The sequence below is a fragment of the Mustela lutreola genome, chromosome 10, assembly GCF_030435805.1.
Source record: "Mustela lutreola isolate mMusLut2 chromosome 10, mMusLut2.pri, whole genome shotgun sequence".
In the NCBI taxonomy this organism is placed as follows: domain Eukaryota; kingdom Metazoa; phylum Chordata; class Mammalia; order Carnivora; family Mustelidae; genus Mustela; species Mustela lutreola.
This window is the reverse complement of record NC_081299.1, coordinates 8256939-8269403: the sequence shown is the minus strand read 5'-3', so window position 1 is coordinate 8269403 and position 12465 is coordinate 8256939. Positions and strand designations below refer to the sequence as shown.

At 54.7% G+C, this 12465-nt stretch overlaps 1 protein-coding gene and 1 pseudogene across 3 annotated transcripts in view; one reads left to right on the top strand and one right to left on the bottom strand.

Moving 5' to 3' along the window:
- MAD2L2 (mitotic arrest deficient 2 like 2) overlaps positions 1 to 12404 on the top strand; it is a 13289-nt gene extending 885 nt beyond the window's left edge. For 2 of the 3 annotated variants that reach the window (XM_059135664.1, XM_059135665.1), the window contains exons 2-9: positions 7451 to 7502; positions 7597 to 7715; positions 9173 to 9244; positions 9810 to 9910; positions 10743 to 10837; positions 11163 to 11236; positions 11725 to 11817; positions 12060 to 12404. In XM_059135664.1, the coding sequence (XP_058991647.1) occupies positions 7463 to 7502; positions 7597 to 7715; positions 9173 to 9244; positions 9810 to 9910; positions 10743 to 10837; positions 11163 to 11236; positions 11725 to 11817; positions 12060 to 12101 (636 nt within the window). In that variant the 5' untranslated portion in view covers positions 7451 to 7462 and the 3' untranslated portion in view covers positions 12102 to 12404. Of the gene's footprint in view, positions 1 to 6904; positions 7062 to 7450; positions 7503 to 7596; positions 7716 to 9172; positions 9245 to 9809; positions 9911 to 10742; positions 10838 to 11162; positions 11237 to 11724; positions 11818 to 12059 lie in introns of those variants that run through there. The other variant, XM_059135663.1, reaches the window with a different exon arrangement.
- LOC131809092 (small ribosomal subunit protein eS8-like) lies at positions 2814 to 3591 on the bottom strand (annotated as a pseudogene).
- Positions 12405 to 12465: the final 61 nt, after the last annotated feature.

Genomic DNA, 12465 nt, shown 5'->3' with positions numbered 1-12465 from the left:
CCCCGCCCCGGGAGGGAAAGTAGAAATACAGTTCTACCCAACACACACACACACACACACACACACACACACGCACACAGTCTTCCTCTAGCCACGCCCTGTCCAAAGTGCGTCTGATGCTCCCCAGCCCAGCCCAGCCGGGACAAAGCCAGCCCCAGAGGCGGCTGGCTCATCCATCACCGCGCGGGGCGCCGCGTCCCGACGACCCTAGGAGTCCGGGAATGCTGTGTTATGAGTCCCGTGGCCCCCATAACTCACGGCGGGGTCAGTGGGGCCACAGGCACCGCGAGGATCAAAGAGCAGTAGGGCGGGACTCCGGCGCGCGAGAAGCGGCAGTCTTGCCCGGCGCCCGGAGCTCACCCAGTGGTTCCTTTTCGACTGTTTTCCTCCTCCTCCAGAATGTGCCAGTTACGGCTCAGAGAGGTTTAGGAGCTCTGGTCAGGCCAGATGCCTGGGCTTATCTGCGGACGCCATTCCTGGTCACCTTGGGCAAGGCGCCTAACCTCTCTGAGCTCATCATCATCCCTAACTCTTATTAGAGTTCAAGGATTAAGTGCGATGACCTTTCTAAGGAAATAATGTTGCTAAGATCCTGGCCTCATGGGGAAATGCTCTAGAAAAATTAAGTGCTCTTGTTATTGTAATATAATCAGCCCGATGGGCGCCAGGATGGACTGGATTCTAGGCAGAGTGGAGCCATGACCTGATAGGGTTTAACGAGTTCACTCCAATTGCTAAAGCTGGGAGTAGACTGCAGGAGGTCAAGGACAAAAGTGGGCAGACAGCCAGGAACTGTCGCTGGGAAGAGGTGATGGGGGCTGAGATGGGAGGGGCCTCTGTGGGCCTGATCCTCCTTTTCAGGAATGAAACTCTGGCAGTATCCAGACTGTGGTTCAAAGGCGGCTCCTCTGGCTGTTCACCAATGGGGTGATCTTCTGCCATGCTCTCTGTCTTCTGGGTTGTCCCAGAGTGATGCACTGGGAGACAGATGTTAGGAGAGGCCTGGACTCCTATCCCATTGTGGTTATGGTGACTTTGAGCCTCAGTTTCCCCCAGAGTTGTATGGCCAAAGTGGAAACCACTCAAATATCCATTGACTGATGAGAGGATGAAGAAAATCGGCGGGGGCGGGGGGAGGGGGAGGGGTTCATACAATGGAATATTATTAGGCCATAAAAAGGAATGAAATACTTGCCACCGTATGGATGAATCCTGAAAACATTATGGAAGTGAAACAAGCCAGATATAAAAGGCTGCCTATTGTAGGATTTATATGAAATGTCCAAAATAGGCAAGCCCATTGAGACAGAAAGTAGTCTAGGGGTTGCCTGGGGCCGGCAGAGGGGAGATGGGGGTGGGGCTTGACCGCTACTGTGTGTGGGGTTTTTTCTTTTTGGAGGGATGAAAATGTTCTGGAATTAGTGCTGATTGCTGTACAACTTACTAAAACCCACTAAATTGCATACTTTAAAGATTTTATTTCTTTGTCAGAGAGAGAGAGAATGAGCGCAGAAGCAGGGGGAGCTGAAGACAGAGGCAGAGGGAGAAGCAGGTTCCCCACTGAACCGGGAGCCTGATGCGGGGCTCCATCCCAGAACCCTGGGATCATGACCTGAGCTGAAGGCAGACGCTTAACCGACTGAGCCACCCAGGCGCCCCTAAATTGCATACTTTAAAGGGAGAACTTCATGGTTTGTGAAATACATCTCAGTCAAAGCAGTTATTTTTTTTTTTTTTAAAGTGGCAGTTGAGCCAGATCAAGGGTTCTTACCCTGTGGTCTGAGATGACTTCAGAGGGCCCAGGAACCCCTGAACTTGTGCAAGACATTTTGTGTCTCTGGGTGGAGGTTCTAAGTCTAAGAAGAGATGATTTGTAAGGTCCTTCTGATGAACAAGGTGTCAATGATGCTGGGGAGTCAGCAGAACACCAGGGAGGGGATGGCATGTGTTTACTGTGCCCTGGCCGAGGTGCTGGAAGCCCCCACCGTGTCGCAGGCCTAAGGTCATGGTCCCGGCTTGGGTCTGAGGTCAGCAGAGGATCTGGGGAGCTATGTTAGTGAGGCCTCATCTCAGAAGGCCAGATCAGGGAGGGGAGGAGCTGAGTGCGGGTCACAGTCCCTTGTCCTCAGGCATCTTGGCCATGGGGATGCATGTCCTCCTGTAAGGCACCTTGGGGGCTGCCTTTTTGGAAATGGGGAAGGGGATGCAGCCGAGGGTGTTTTAGATCGGGTTCTGAAAAGCATGGTGGCTGGTTACAGAGTGCTTGCTCTAGGGGCTTGGATAATGAGTGTAGATCTTTTTTTTTTTTTTTTTTTTAAGATTTTATTTATTTATTTGACAGAAATCACAAGTAGGCAGAGAGGCAGGCAGAGAGAGGGGGAAGCAGACTCCCTGCTGAGCAGAGAGCCGGATACAGGGTTTCATCCCAGGACTCCGGGATCATGAACTGAGCCTAAGGCAGAGGCTTTAAACCGCTGAGCCGCCCAGGTGCCCCAGTGCGTGTAGATCTTAATCTCATTGTCATAGCAGCACCAATTGAGAATGTATGGGCCAGACACTGCGGACTTCACATTTTTGCAAACATCTCACTTGTTTTCTGCCCCCCCACACCCCGGCTCTATGGAACTGGTGCTACCATTATCCCATTTTACAGATGAGGAACCTGCGATTCAGAGAGGAAAGGGCCTCACTGCTGACTAAAGACCAGGGGTGGAGAGGGGAGCAGTGCGTTAGGCCCAGGAGCAGCCTGGTGGGTGCGGGGAGGGGGCACATAGTGGCGCCCCAGCTCACTTTTTTTTTTTTTCCTGGACAGGACAATAAACACCTTTATTACATGACTGAAGGTGGGAGGAAGATTGATTTGCCTTTCCGGGCTTTGATTTTCCTCAGATAGAACTCTAGCTCCTTGACCTCTAGGACGTAGCCATCTGCTCGGCCACACTGGCCTGGTGGTGAAGCGATGCACGCAAGAAGCTTGCCCTGCTGCAATTGCTCCTCCAGAAGACTACTGATTTTGGCATTCGTCTTCCTTTCATCATACTTCTGAATTTTCTTTGATCGTTTTTTATTTAAAATCTCTTCCTCCTCAGGCGTCAGCTTGGCCTCCTTCTTGCGGCCCAGGGGCAGTGCATAGTGGGACCCGTACCACTGTCGGTACGGTCTGCTGTCAATGAGCTCAATACAGTTCTTCGCCGGGGTCTTGGTGCGGACCAGTTCGTTGCTGGCTGCATTGTAGACAACGTCAATAATCCTCGTTTTGTGCGGACAACACTCAGAGCCCCAGGAGAAGTTCCCCATGTCTAGCCTCAAGGCACAGTACTTCTTATTGCCTCCCCGGACTCCGACGTGTGTATGCAGCGGGGACCGATCTTGCTGTTGGCAGTGGGGCGTCCCAGGCCGTACTTCCGCTTCTTGTGGTGGGGCTTTCTCTTGCCCCCGGTCTTGTGGCACTTGTGCCAGTTGTCCCGAGAGATGCCCATCACTCCCGGCGCTGGCTGCGAAAGAGCTCTTACTTCATTTTTGAAAGCCGCTCTTCCCTGCACGTGGCCACCCGTAGTGCAGGCGTGAAAGCTCCAGGTTTGTTCTCATCCAGAATAAGTTAGGGTTCAAGTGGGGCAAGTGGTAATGAGTCACTGTGCACCATGGCTTCCTCTCTCCTGTCTTTTCTTAATTCCTTTGCATGCCCTCACTGAGAACCTGGGTATGGCCAGGCCCTGGGTTAGGTGCTGGACCAAAAGAATGAACAGGGCTGGGTCTCTGCTCAGAGGGTGTTCTTTTTATTTTTATTTATTTGACAGAGAGAGAGATCACAAGTAGGCAGAGCAGCAGACAGAGAGAGAGGGTGAGGGGGGGAAGCAGGCTCCCCGTTGAGCAGAGAGCCCTGATGCAGGGCTCGATCCCAGGACCCTGAGATCATTACCTGGATCCCAGGACCCTGATATTATTACCTGAGCGGAAGGCAGAAGCTTAACCCACTGAGCCCCTCAGGTGCCCCTCAGGGGGTGTTCTAACTGGAATGGTCCTTGAGCAACAAGGGGGGGGGCGACCAGTGGGATTGTCACCAGACTCTATGTGGCTGACTCTCTGTGACTGCCCCTCCCCAGCCCCTCCCGTGTTTGGCATTTTAGGAATCTTAGGCAGGGATGGGACGAATGTTGAGTCTCTCAGTCTGGGAGGACTTTGGCAGCATCTCAGGAGTCTGGACACTCCACTGCCTGTTGTTTTACCCAGTTCACTCGTTGCGTGTCTTTTCAGGGGGACCCCAGGAATCTTCCTTTGCTCCTTGAAGGCCTTGGTCGTTGCAAGACTTTGTTACACCTTGCCTTCTCTTGGTTTCAATTTCAATGTCTCTTGAGAATGATTTTCTTTCTGTCCTCATTGCAGACCCTCAGGGACCTGCTCCAGTTGGCAAATAAGCTTCTCCTCCTAAACCTCCATTCTTTCCTCCCAGATGCCCTCCTACATATTGTCATTATGATGAAAAATATGCAAATAACTTTGAAAAACAGTCTCCCAGCAAATGGGTATTCAAAAATGTAATAAATTAACCCCATAATGTAATCTGGGTCCCAAGACTATCCATCACACTGACGTGCTTAAGATCTAGAAAGCCAGATGCCGCAGAGCCCTATGGATAAGATTGACAGATGATCAGTCCTCCTAGAGCTCCCCCGTGGCCCTCCCCACCCCTCTCCAGCTTCTTGGCCCCCATGGAACCCAAGGCCGTCAGAGGTTTAGGGAACATCTGTCCAGCCTGTTCATTTTACAAAGACAGAGGCCTTTTTGGGGTGAAGGAGCAGATCAGTTTGAATCTCTCTTCATCTGTCTCCTAGCCTGCCTTCCTCTGATTATGGCTGGCTTTGAATCCAAAGCCCCAAATGTAGGCATTTCGTCCATGGGTTTCTAGGAGGTGCCCCAGAGTCAAACAGAGGCTGTTGGGACCTCACTTCCATGTCTGAAAGATGTTGAGTGTTGGGTCGTATGTCCGCCAAGGTTTCTTTGATGTGCTTTAGCTCCGTACGTTAGCAGACTGACAGGTGGCTTGCCCTGTGTCTTCTCAGGACAGGGGGCTAAGGCTGGGGACCGGGCACGAGTTCCCATGTTGCTCACACTGTACCCTGAAGCCAGCCTGCAGGAGTAGCTGGACTCTTAATTTCCCACCCCAGATTCAATCCTAAGAAACAATTTACAAGGAATTACCCCGAACCCCCTCCCCGCCCCCGCAAGACTGCCACTTCATGTCGCCAGTGAGAAAAGCTGCTTGAACAGCTCCAGACAGGGACAAAGAAGGACCTCTGTCTCCAGTGCTAAAAAGTATCCAAGATGATTAAATCTCAAGGAGGCAGGGGACACTGTTTACAAGCCCAAAATGGGCTGCCAGTGTGTCAATTCTTGAAATAATTCATCTATCACTTTGGGGTAAGCCTGGAAATTGTATGAAATGCAGACTTTCCTTGGGAACAGCCCAGAGTGCTAGGCCATCCCCATACTTTTGGGGGCATCGGGGCACCTGGGGAACTTGTTAAAGGGCCGGTACCCCACTTTGCACCCAGACTGGTCCAGTAGGTCAGGGAGACCTGGGTCCCAGGTGTTAAATGGGTTCCCCAGGGATTCTGATCCAGATTTCCTAGGACTGCTTCTGAGAAATGCTTTGCTGGTATTTCTGGCTTAATGGTTACTTACCCTCTCCCCTGCATTCACCCCAGCAGAAGTGGGCAGATGCAGGTTTGAAGGCATCCGGAGTGAAAAGGCGTACAGGTTTCCAATACTGAACTGTAACGGATAAACACTGCTGGCAGGATCTGTGTACCCACAGGTGGGCGTGACTCCTAACAAGCAGTCCAGAGGTCAGGGAAGGCTCCCCAGGCTTGTGGTCATGCTTCTCTGACCTTAGTTTTCCCACCTGTAAGATAAAGCGGCTGAAAATGAGTTGAGGCTCTGGAGTCAGATTAGAAGTCAGAACTGGGTTTGTTTACCAGCTGTGTGATTTCTGTCAAATTAGGGAACGTCTCTGAGCCTGTTTTCCATCTACGAAGTGGGGCTAGGAAATGGGTGCTTTGCTCTGAGGGTTAATGAGGGAATTAAAGAAATCAGTGCTTCACAGATAAATGTTCAATCCGTATTAGTGACGATTAACATTACTGTTATTATATCCCAGGGGCCTCTCAGCCCTTCCAGAGTCCGTGTCTCTAGGGGATTCCAAAATTGTAAAGTGTTTGTGGCTGAGGACAACTCCACACGCATCCCCTCCCTCAAAAGATGTGTGATTCATGCAGGTTACTTCACCCTTCTGAACCTCGTTTGGCTCATCGGTAAAGTGGGGACAATCATAGTACTTGTCCCGCGGACTTGGTTTGAGGATTTAGAGAGATAATCCGCTGGCACACTTAGCCCGGGGCCTCGCACAGGGCTGGCACCTTATTAAGGGCAGCTTCCCCTATGATGCTTGGGCCGGGGAGGTTTTATCTCCTTGGGAGGTAAACCCAGGCTGCATTTAGTTTCCGGGTGGGGGCGGGACTGGGGCGTCCCTGGTGCACCCTGTCTTCCGCTGTCCCCGCCCCCGGAGCCGGCGGATTCGCTTTCGGTTGGGCAGCTGAGGTCCGGGGATGGTGACTCTGGAGCTAGCAGTAGATGTCGCTGTCTTAGTCCCCCGCTGTGCCCTCCACCTGGTTCTCACCAGCACCACCTATCCGCCCCCTCTCAGAGCTTCCCAAGGCGAGAAAGATGGCCTAGGGAGCAAAATAAGTAGCGGTCTGCAAAGCCGTCTTTTTTTCGCGCCCACCCGGAAGGGAAGGGAGACAGCGCGGCCTGGGGACCTTGGCGCCAAAGCCGGCCCCGCCCCTCCAAGGCCCCGCCCCCGACTGCTCCTCCCTCCCGCCCCCACGGTTGGCTGCGCGGGAAAGTGGGCGTGGCCGGAGGCGGTCACTAGGACCTGCGGGAGCGCAGCGCGGACGTCACGGAGCTGCTTCCAGGCCGCTGGTTGAGCGGGAGGCGCGAGTGGTTGGGTCGCTGGTTCCCCGCGCCGGGGCCGGGCCCCGAGCCGGGCCCCGAAGCCGGAGCCGGTACCGGGGGAGGGGAGGGGGCGGGGCTCCCTCGGGGGAGGTTTCCGGCCAGGCAGAGCGGGGGGAGTCTTATTCCAGCCCAGTTTCGCTCTTCGAGAGTCCCATTTTACTCTCGCGGGCCTGCGCAACCCGCCGTTCCCTCTGTGGCCATGCGCCCAGCTCTGGCCTCTCCTGCCCACCGAGGCAGCAGGGCTATCGGGCACAGCTGATGTCCCCGAGCTGGGACGCCAGCGCGGGGGGAGGGTCCATTCTAGCGGCCCTGATTTTGTGTGAAGGGGGAGCATCCTGCCCCAGATGGAGGGGAGGGGCGGTGGAGGCCGGCGGAGGCCGGCGGACCCTGCGGCTCCCAGCCCCTTGGAACTAGCCCCCACTCCTGCCGCATTCCCTAGGTGGCGGTAAGGATGACCACGCTCACGCGCCAGGACCTCAACTTTGGTCAAGGTAGGGAGGTGGAGCCTGTGGACTCGGGGTGGGGGGTGAGGGGGGGCCTGGGCCGGCGAGCTTTCCCAGCTCACCGGCTTCTGTCCCATGGCAGTGGTGGCCGACGTGCTCTGCGAGTTCCTGGAGGTAGCTGTGCACCTCATCCTCTACGTGCGCGAGGTCTACCCGGTGGGTATCTTCCAGAAGCGTAAGAAGTACAATGTGCCTGTCCAGGTGAGCGCCCCCCCATCCCCGCATCTGGGCGGGGGCCACTGGGTCATCACAAGGTGGGTAGAGGGTGGATTTGTTTTTTAAAAGATTTTATTTATTTATTTGTCAGAGAGATTGAGAGAGTGAGCACAAGCACAGGGAGCAGAAGGCTGAGGGAGAAGTAGGCTCCCCGCTGAGCAAGGAGCAGGGACCCCGATGTGGGACTCTGTCACAGGATCTTGGGATCATTACCTGAGCCAAAGGCAGATGCTTAACCACTAACCAACTGAGCCACCCAGGCGTCCCTAGAGGGTAGATTTTTGAACCATCCTCCACTTTTAGGCTCAGGCCCCTTCCCCCACCACATTCACCCCAGGCTGGCCTTGGCTTCTATTTTTTTTTTTTTTTAAGATTTTATTTTATTTATTTGGTAGAGAGAAAGATCACAAGAACAGAGCAGCAGGCAGAGAGGGGACGGGAAGCAGGCTCCCTGCTGCCAAGTCCCATGCAGGGCTTGATCCCAGGACCCTGAGACCATGACCTGAGCCAAAGGCAGAGGCTTAACCCACTGAGCCACCCAGGTGCCCCTGGCCTTGCCTTCTAATTCCCAGTTGATAGCCTGAGAGCCTCCCCCACTACTGCGGTGACTTTGCTTTTCGTGCCCTCTGAACTTGGAGTTCCCCTTGCCTGAAGTTAGGGACCAGGCCCTGGGATCAGAGTTGCCCGTGGGGCATGGTTGTATTTAAAAGAGCTCCTGAGGCTGATGAACGAATGATTGCTTTGAGGAGGTGATTCCTAGAAACCTCAGGTGCTTTCCTTCAGCCTACATTGTAATGGGTTGTCTCAGGTCCAAAAGGCAGACAAAGCAGTAAGTATGTGCTCCCCTCTCCCCACTCTAGAATTGCTGGCCCCTTAGAAGGCACTTAGTAAATGTTAAAATAAATGGATGACCCCATACTGGAAGGTGATGGAGGTTTGAAGGATGTACAGTGAAAAAAGAATAGCATTTATTGGGCACCTGCTGTGTACTGGGTGCTTATCCACTCTTCACTTTGTCTTTACGAGATCTTGCACAGATGAATTAAGCTCAGAGAAACTAAGTGATTTATCTAAGGCCACATAGCTCTTAGTTTCAGATTCTCAATTTTTTGAAAACTGACTAAATTTTTGGACCCCTTCTCTGGGAAAATGCTTGTATGCCCAAATACACATAATTTAGGGACTTCTCAGCCCCTGGAGGAGCCCACGGACCCATTAGAAACCCCCAATGCTATATTAAGTGCTGATGTTGGGACTGAATTCTTCTAACTTCTCCCTCTCTTTGGATAATTGGCAGTTCTTAGCCCCATGATGGGAAGTCAGTGTCTTGGGTGTGGAGCCCTAGGGAGCTGCCGGCCTCTCTCCCTGGGCTCCTGGAGGGGTGTCGGGTGGTTTCCCGTTGGTGCTTCGGGCCTCACGAGCCATCATGGGGTTGTGTGTAGATGTCCTGCCACCCGGAGCTGAACCAGTATATCCAGGACACCTTGCACTGTGTCAAGCCACTCCTGGAGAAGGTGAGAGCACCAAGTCCCCCAGCCCACCTCTACCCCCAGTCTGTTCCTTCAGCACTCCAGGATGGGGTGATGCTGGGACCGTGCAGGGTCCCCAATGACTCTACACCCTAAAGCCTGTCTCCTGTACCCTGAAGTGGGTACAGGAGTGTCCTGGAGTGTCCCTGCCCAGGGACGGATGTCAGGACACATGAGCCACAATCTGCGTGCTGGGGCCCGGGAGCCCTGGTGAGTGGAGCTGGCTGACTGGGGCCTAACTGCCCCAGAGCTCACGTCTGTTTCTCTTCCCACCCCTAAGTTCTCTCTGGGCTTGGCCCCTCAGAGTTTCCTCCTTCTCTCTGAGATGTAGCCCCGTTAAGGCCCAGGCAGTCTCTCCTGTCTCAGTCTGTACCACTCATGTCAGGGAGTGTGCCTACTTGAACTTTTCAAACCTTCTGGGCTCTCAGGGACCCTCAGCCTAGAAGCTGAACAGGGCTATGCGTGGATCCTTCCCATCCTTCCCGGGGCGGGGAGATGGTGGTAGTGGTGGGTTACCCGGTTCTGGAATAGGGGACTCCCGTCCTTACAGAATGACGTGGAGAAGGTGGTGGTGGTGATTTTGGACAAAGAGCACCGCCCAGTGGAGAAATTCGTCTTTGAAATCACCCAGCCGCCGCTGCTGTCCATCAGGTAAGCTGCCTCTTCCTGGTCTCCTGGAGACTGCTGTGAAGTCTCTAGAAACAGGTCTCACGCTCACCGCTTTAGGCAGCCCCTGAAGTCCTTGGCTTGGTCTGCGTTCTCAGGTCCCTCCTTGGCTGCACCAAGCTGCCTCTCTTCCTTCCTGCCTTTTAGAACCCCTCTGAGAGTCCACCTCCTCCGGGAAGCTTGGTAAAGAGAAAAATGGCAAGTGCGCCATCCCGAGGCCTATTAGCAGCCGAGCCACAGCCGGCCACCCGGTGTGCTCTCCATGTAACCTCTGTGATGTCCACACCTGGAAGATCATGGCGTTGCTGAAGGGCTAGTCCCAACCTGATGTTCCAGATGGATAAGGACCAGAGAGATAACATGGGCTACCCAGGGTCACCCAAATGGTGACAGAGTTAGGAGACAGACCCAGTTTTCTGCCTTTCCAGTTAAGTGTCCACCCTTGGGCAAGGGTGTTGGCTGGTCAGCTGCTGGCTTCCTGGGGCAAGGTGTAGGCTCGGGCAATCCCTCTCCCTTCCTGGCTTGGTGTCCTGGGGTATGAACAGGATTGGGCTGTGTCCTTGTTCTTAGACTGGGCTGCATATTAGAATGACTTACTGGGGCTCCCTGTGGCCCATTTGGACTTAGTTTGGGATGCACTTGACATTGGTTTTCAGATGGTTTTAACTGTGTAGACAAGATAAGTAGCCAGGCCCTTAGAAACCAACACACTCAGAAGCAGAGAGGGGCTCTGGGCCCCCAGGCCTGCCCAGGGTTGACTGCCTGCTGGTGGGAGGGGGCGCCAGGGTGATGGGAGGCCCTCCTTCTCTCCTTCCAGCTCAGACTCCCTGCTGTCTCATGTGGAGCAGCTGCTCCGAGCCTTCATCCTGAAGATCAGTGTTTGTGATGCTGTCCTGGACCACAACCCTCCAGGTGTGCTCTCCCCCCACACCCCCGTCCTCAGGCATCGCCAGGGCTCCCTTGGCTTGGTCTGTGTTTTCAGGTTCCTACTTGGCTGCAGCAAGCCGCCTCTCTTCCTTCCTGCCATTTAGAACTTGTCTGAGAGTCCACCTCCTCCAGGAAGCTACCCTGATTTCCACTCGCTTCGGGCTCCCTACTGACTGTGTCTTGTCCTGGTCCTTGGTTTCCACTCGTCTCCTCTTGGGGGGCTGCCGAGCCAGCTGGGGAGGTGGGAAGAGGCTATGCCCAGTGGCAGGCGTAAGGTGGCCCGGCCCTGACCAAATGCTTGCCTCTTCAGGCTGTACCTTCACCGTCTTAGTGCACACAAGAGAAGCTGCCACGCGGAACATGGAGAAGATTCAGGTCATCAAGGTGAGATGAGGCGGGCTGGGGGAGGTGGGCGGGAAGACACAGCTGGGAGGCCCTGAAAACCAGAGTGGGCAGGGGTGCTGCTGGCAGTGCGCTCATTACCTTGCTTATGGCAGTGCCCAGCAGCTGGTGGCTTTTTGTGGTATGTCTCCTGGGTGGTCACACACTTGTCATTGCCCAGCCTGGGCACTCAGCACGGAGAAGAGGGTGGAGCCATGTCCTGGGGCTGCCAGCTCGGTGGCAGTTCTTGCTGTCACCGCCCCTCCCCCCACCATTCAGAATTGGTGCCTGGGGCCAGTTAAACCACTGGGTTCCCAGCCCAGCTGGGATCTGTAGACTCGCCCCCTCAGGAGCCTGGGCATCTGTCCTGCCGGGAGCTCCCTAGTGATTCTGCTGTTCCCTGAAGTCTGAGGATCCCCAGCTCTGGAGAGGGAGTGGGTCACGAAGTGAGGGCAGGCCACAGTCTAGCGTCCCCCGGTCTCCCACCCTAGGACTTTCCCTGGATCCTGGCAGACGAGCAGGATGTCCACATGCACGACCCCCGACTGATCCCACTAAAAACCATGACGTCAGACATTTTAAAGGTGAGCTGTGTGGGGACCTGGTAAGCTTTATGGAAGGTGTGCGGAGGCCTTGCTAGAGGCTTCTGCGTGGCTCAAGGCGTGATGACCAGGGAGTGCCTGGTGTCAGGCTCCAAACTGCCTTTCTCTTAACCAGTGGCTGGAGACCCCAGCCACACGACCCCAGCCTCTGGCAGAGATCTGTCTGCCCGGGGCTTGTGGGCACTCCTCAGTCCTGACCTTGGCTGTGTACTCCTGTCCATCAGATGCAGCTCTACGTGGAAGAGCGAGCTCATAAAAGCAGCTGAGGGTGTGCCTGCCCCCACCGTGGATGTTCCCACCGCTGGACACTGGGGGCCCCAGCCTAGGGCAGTGCTGTAGGGCCACCCTGATTCCAAGTGCTCTTATTGCCTTTGTGTATGGACCGCCCACCCTCCAGCATGGCGCTGCTCAGGGCTGCTTGCCTTCGTGGAGAAACTCTCCCCGGGAAGGCAGGGAAGGATGCTCGGACTGTGATTTCTGATCTTAGCCTCCTGGGATTTGGCCGGCCAACACTGTCTGTCTCAAATACTGTGCTGTGAGTTGTTTCAATAAATGGCCCCAAGGGCTGAGCTGGGCAGTCACTACCTGGAGTGGGAGGGACAGGAGCAGCCGAACTAACGTGGGAGGAGG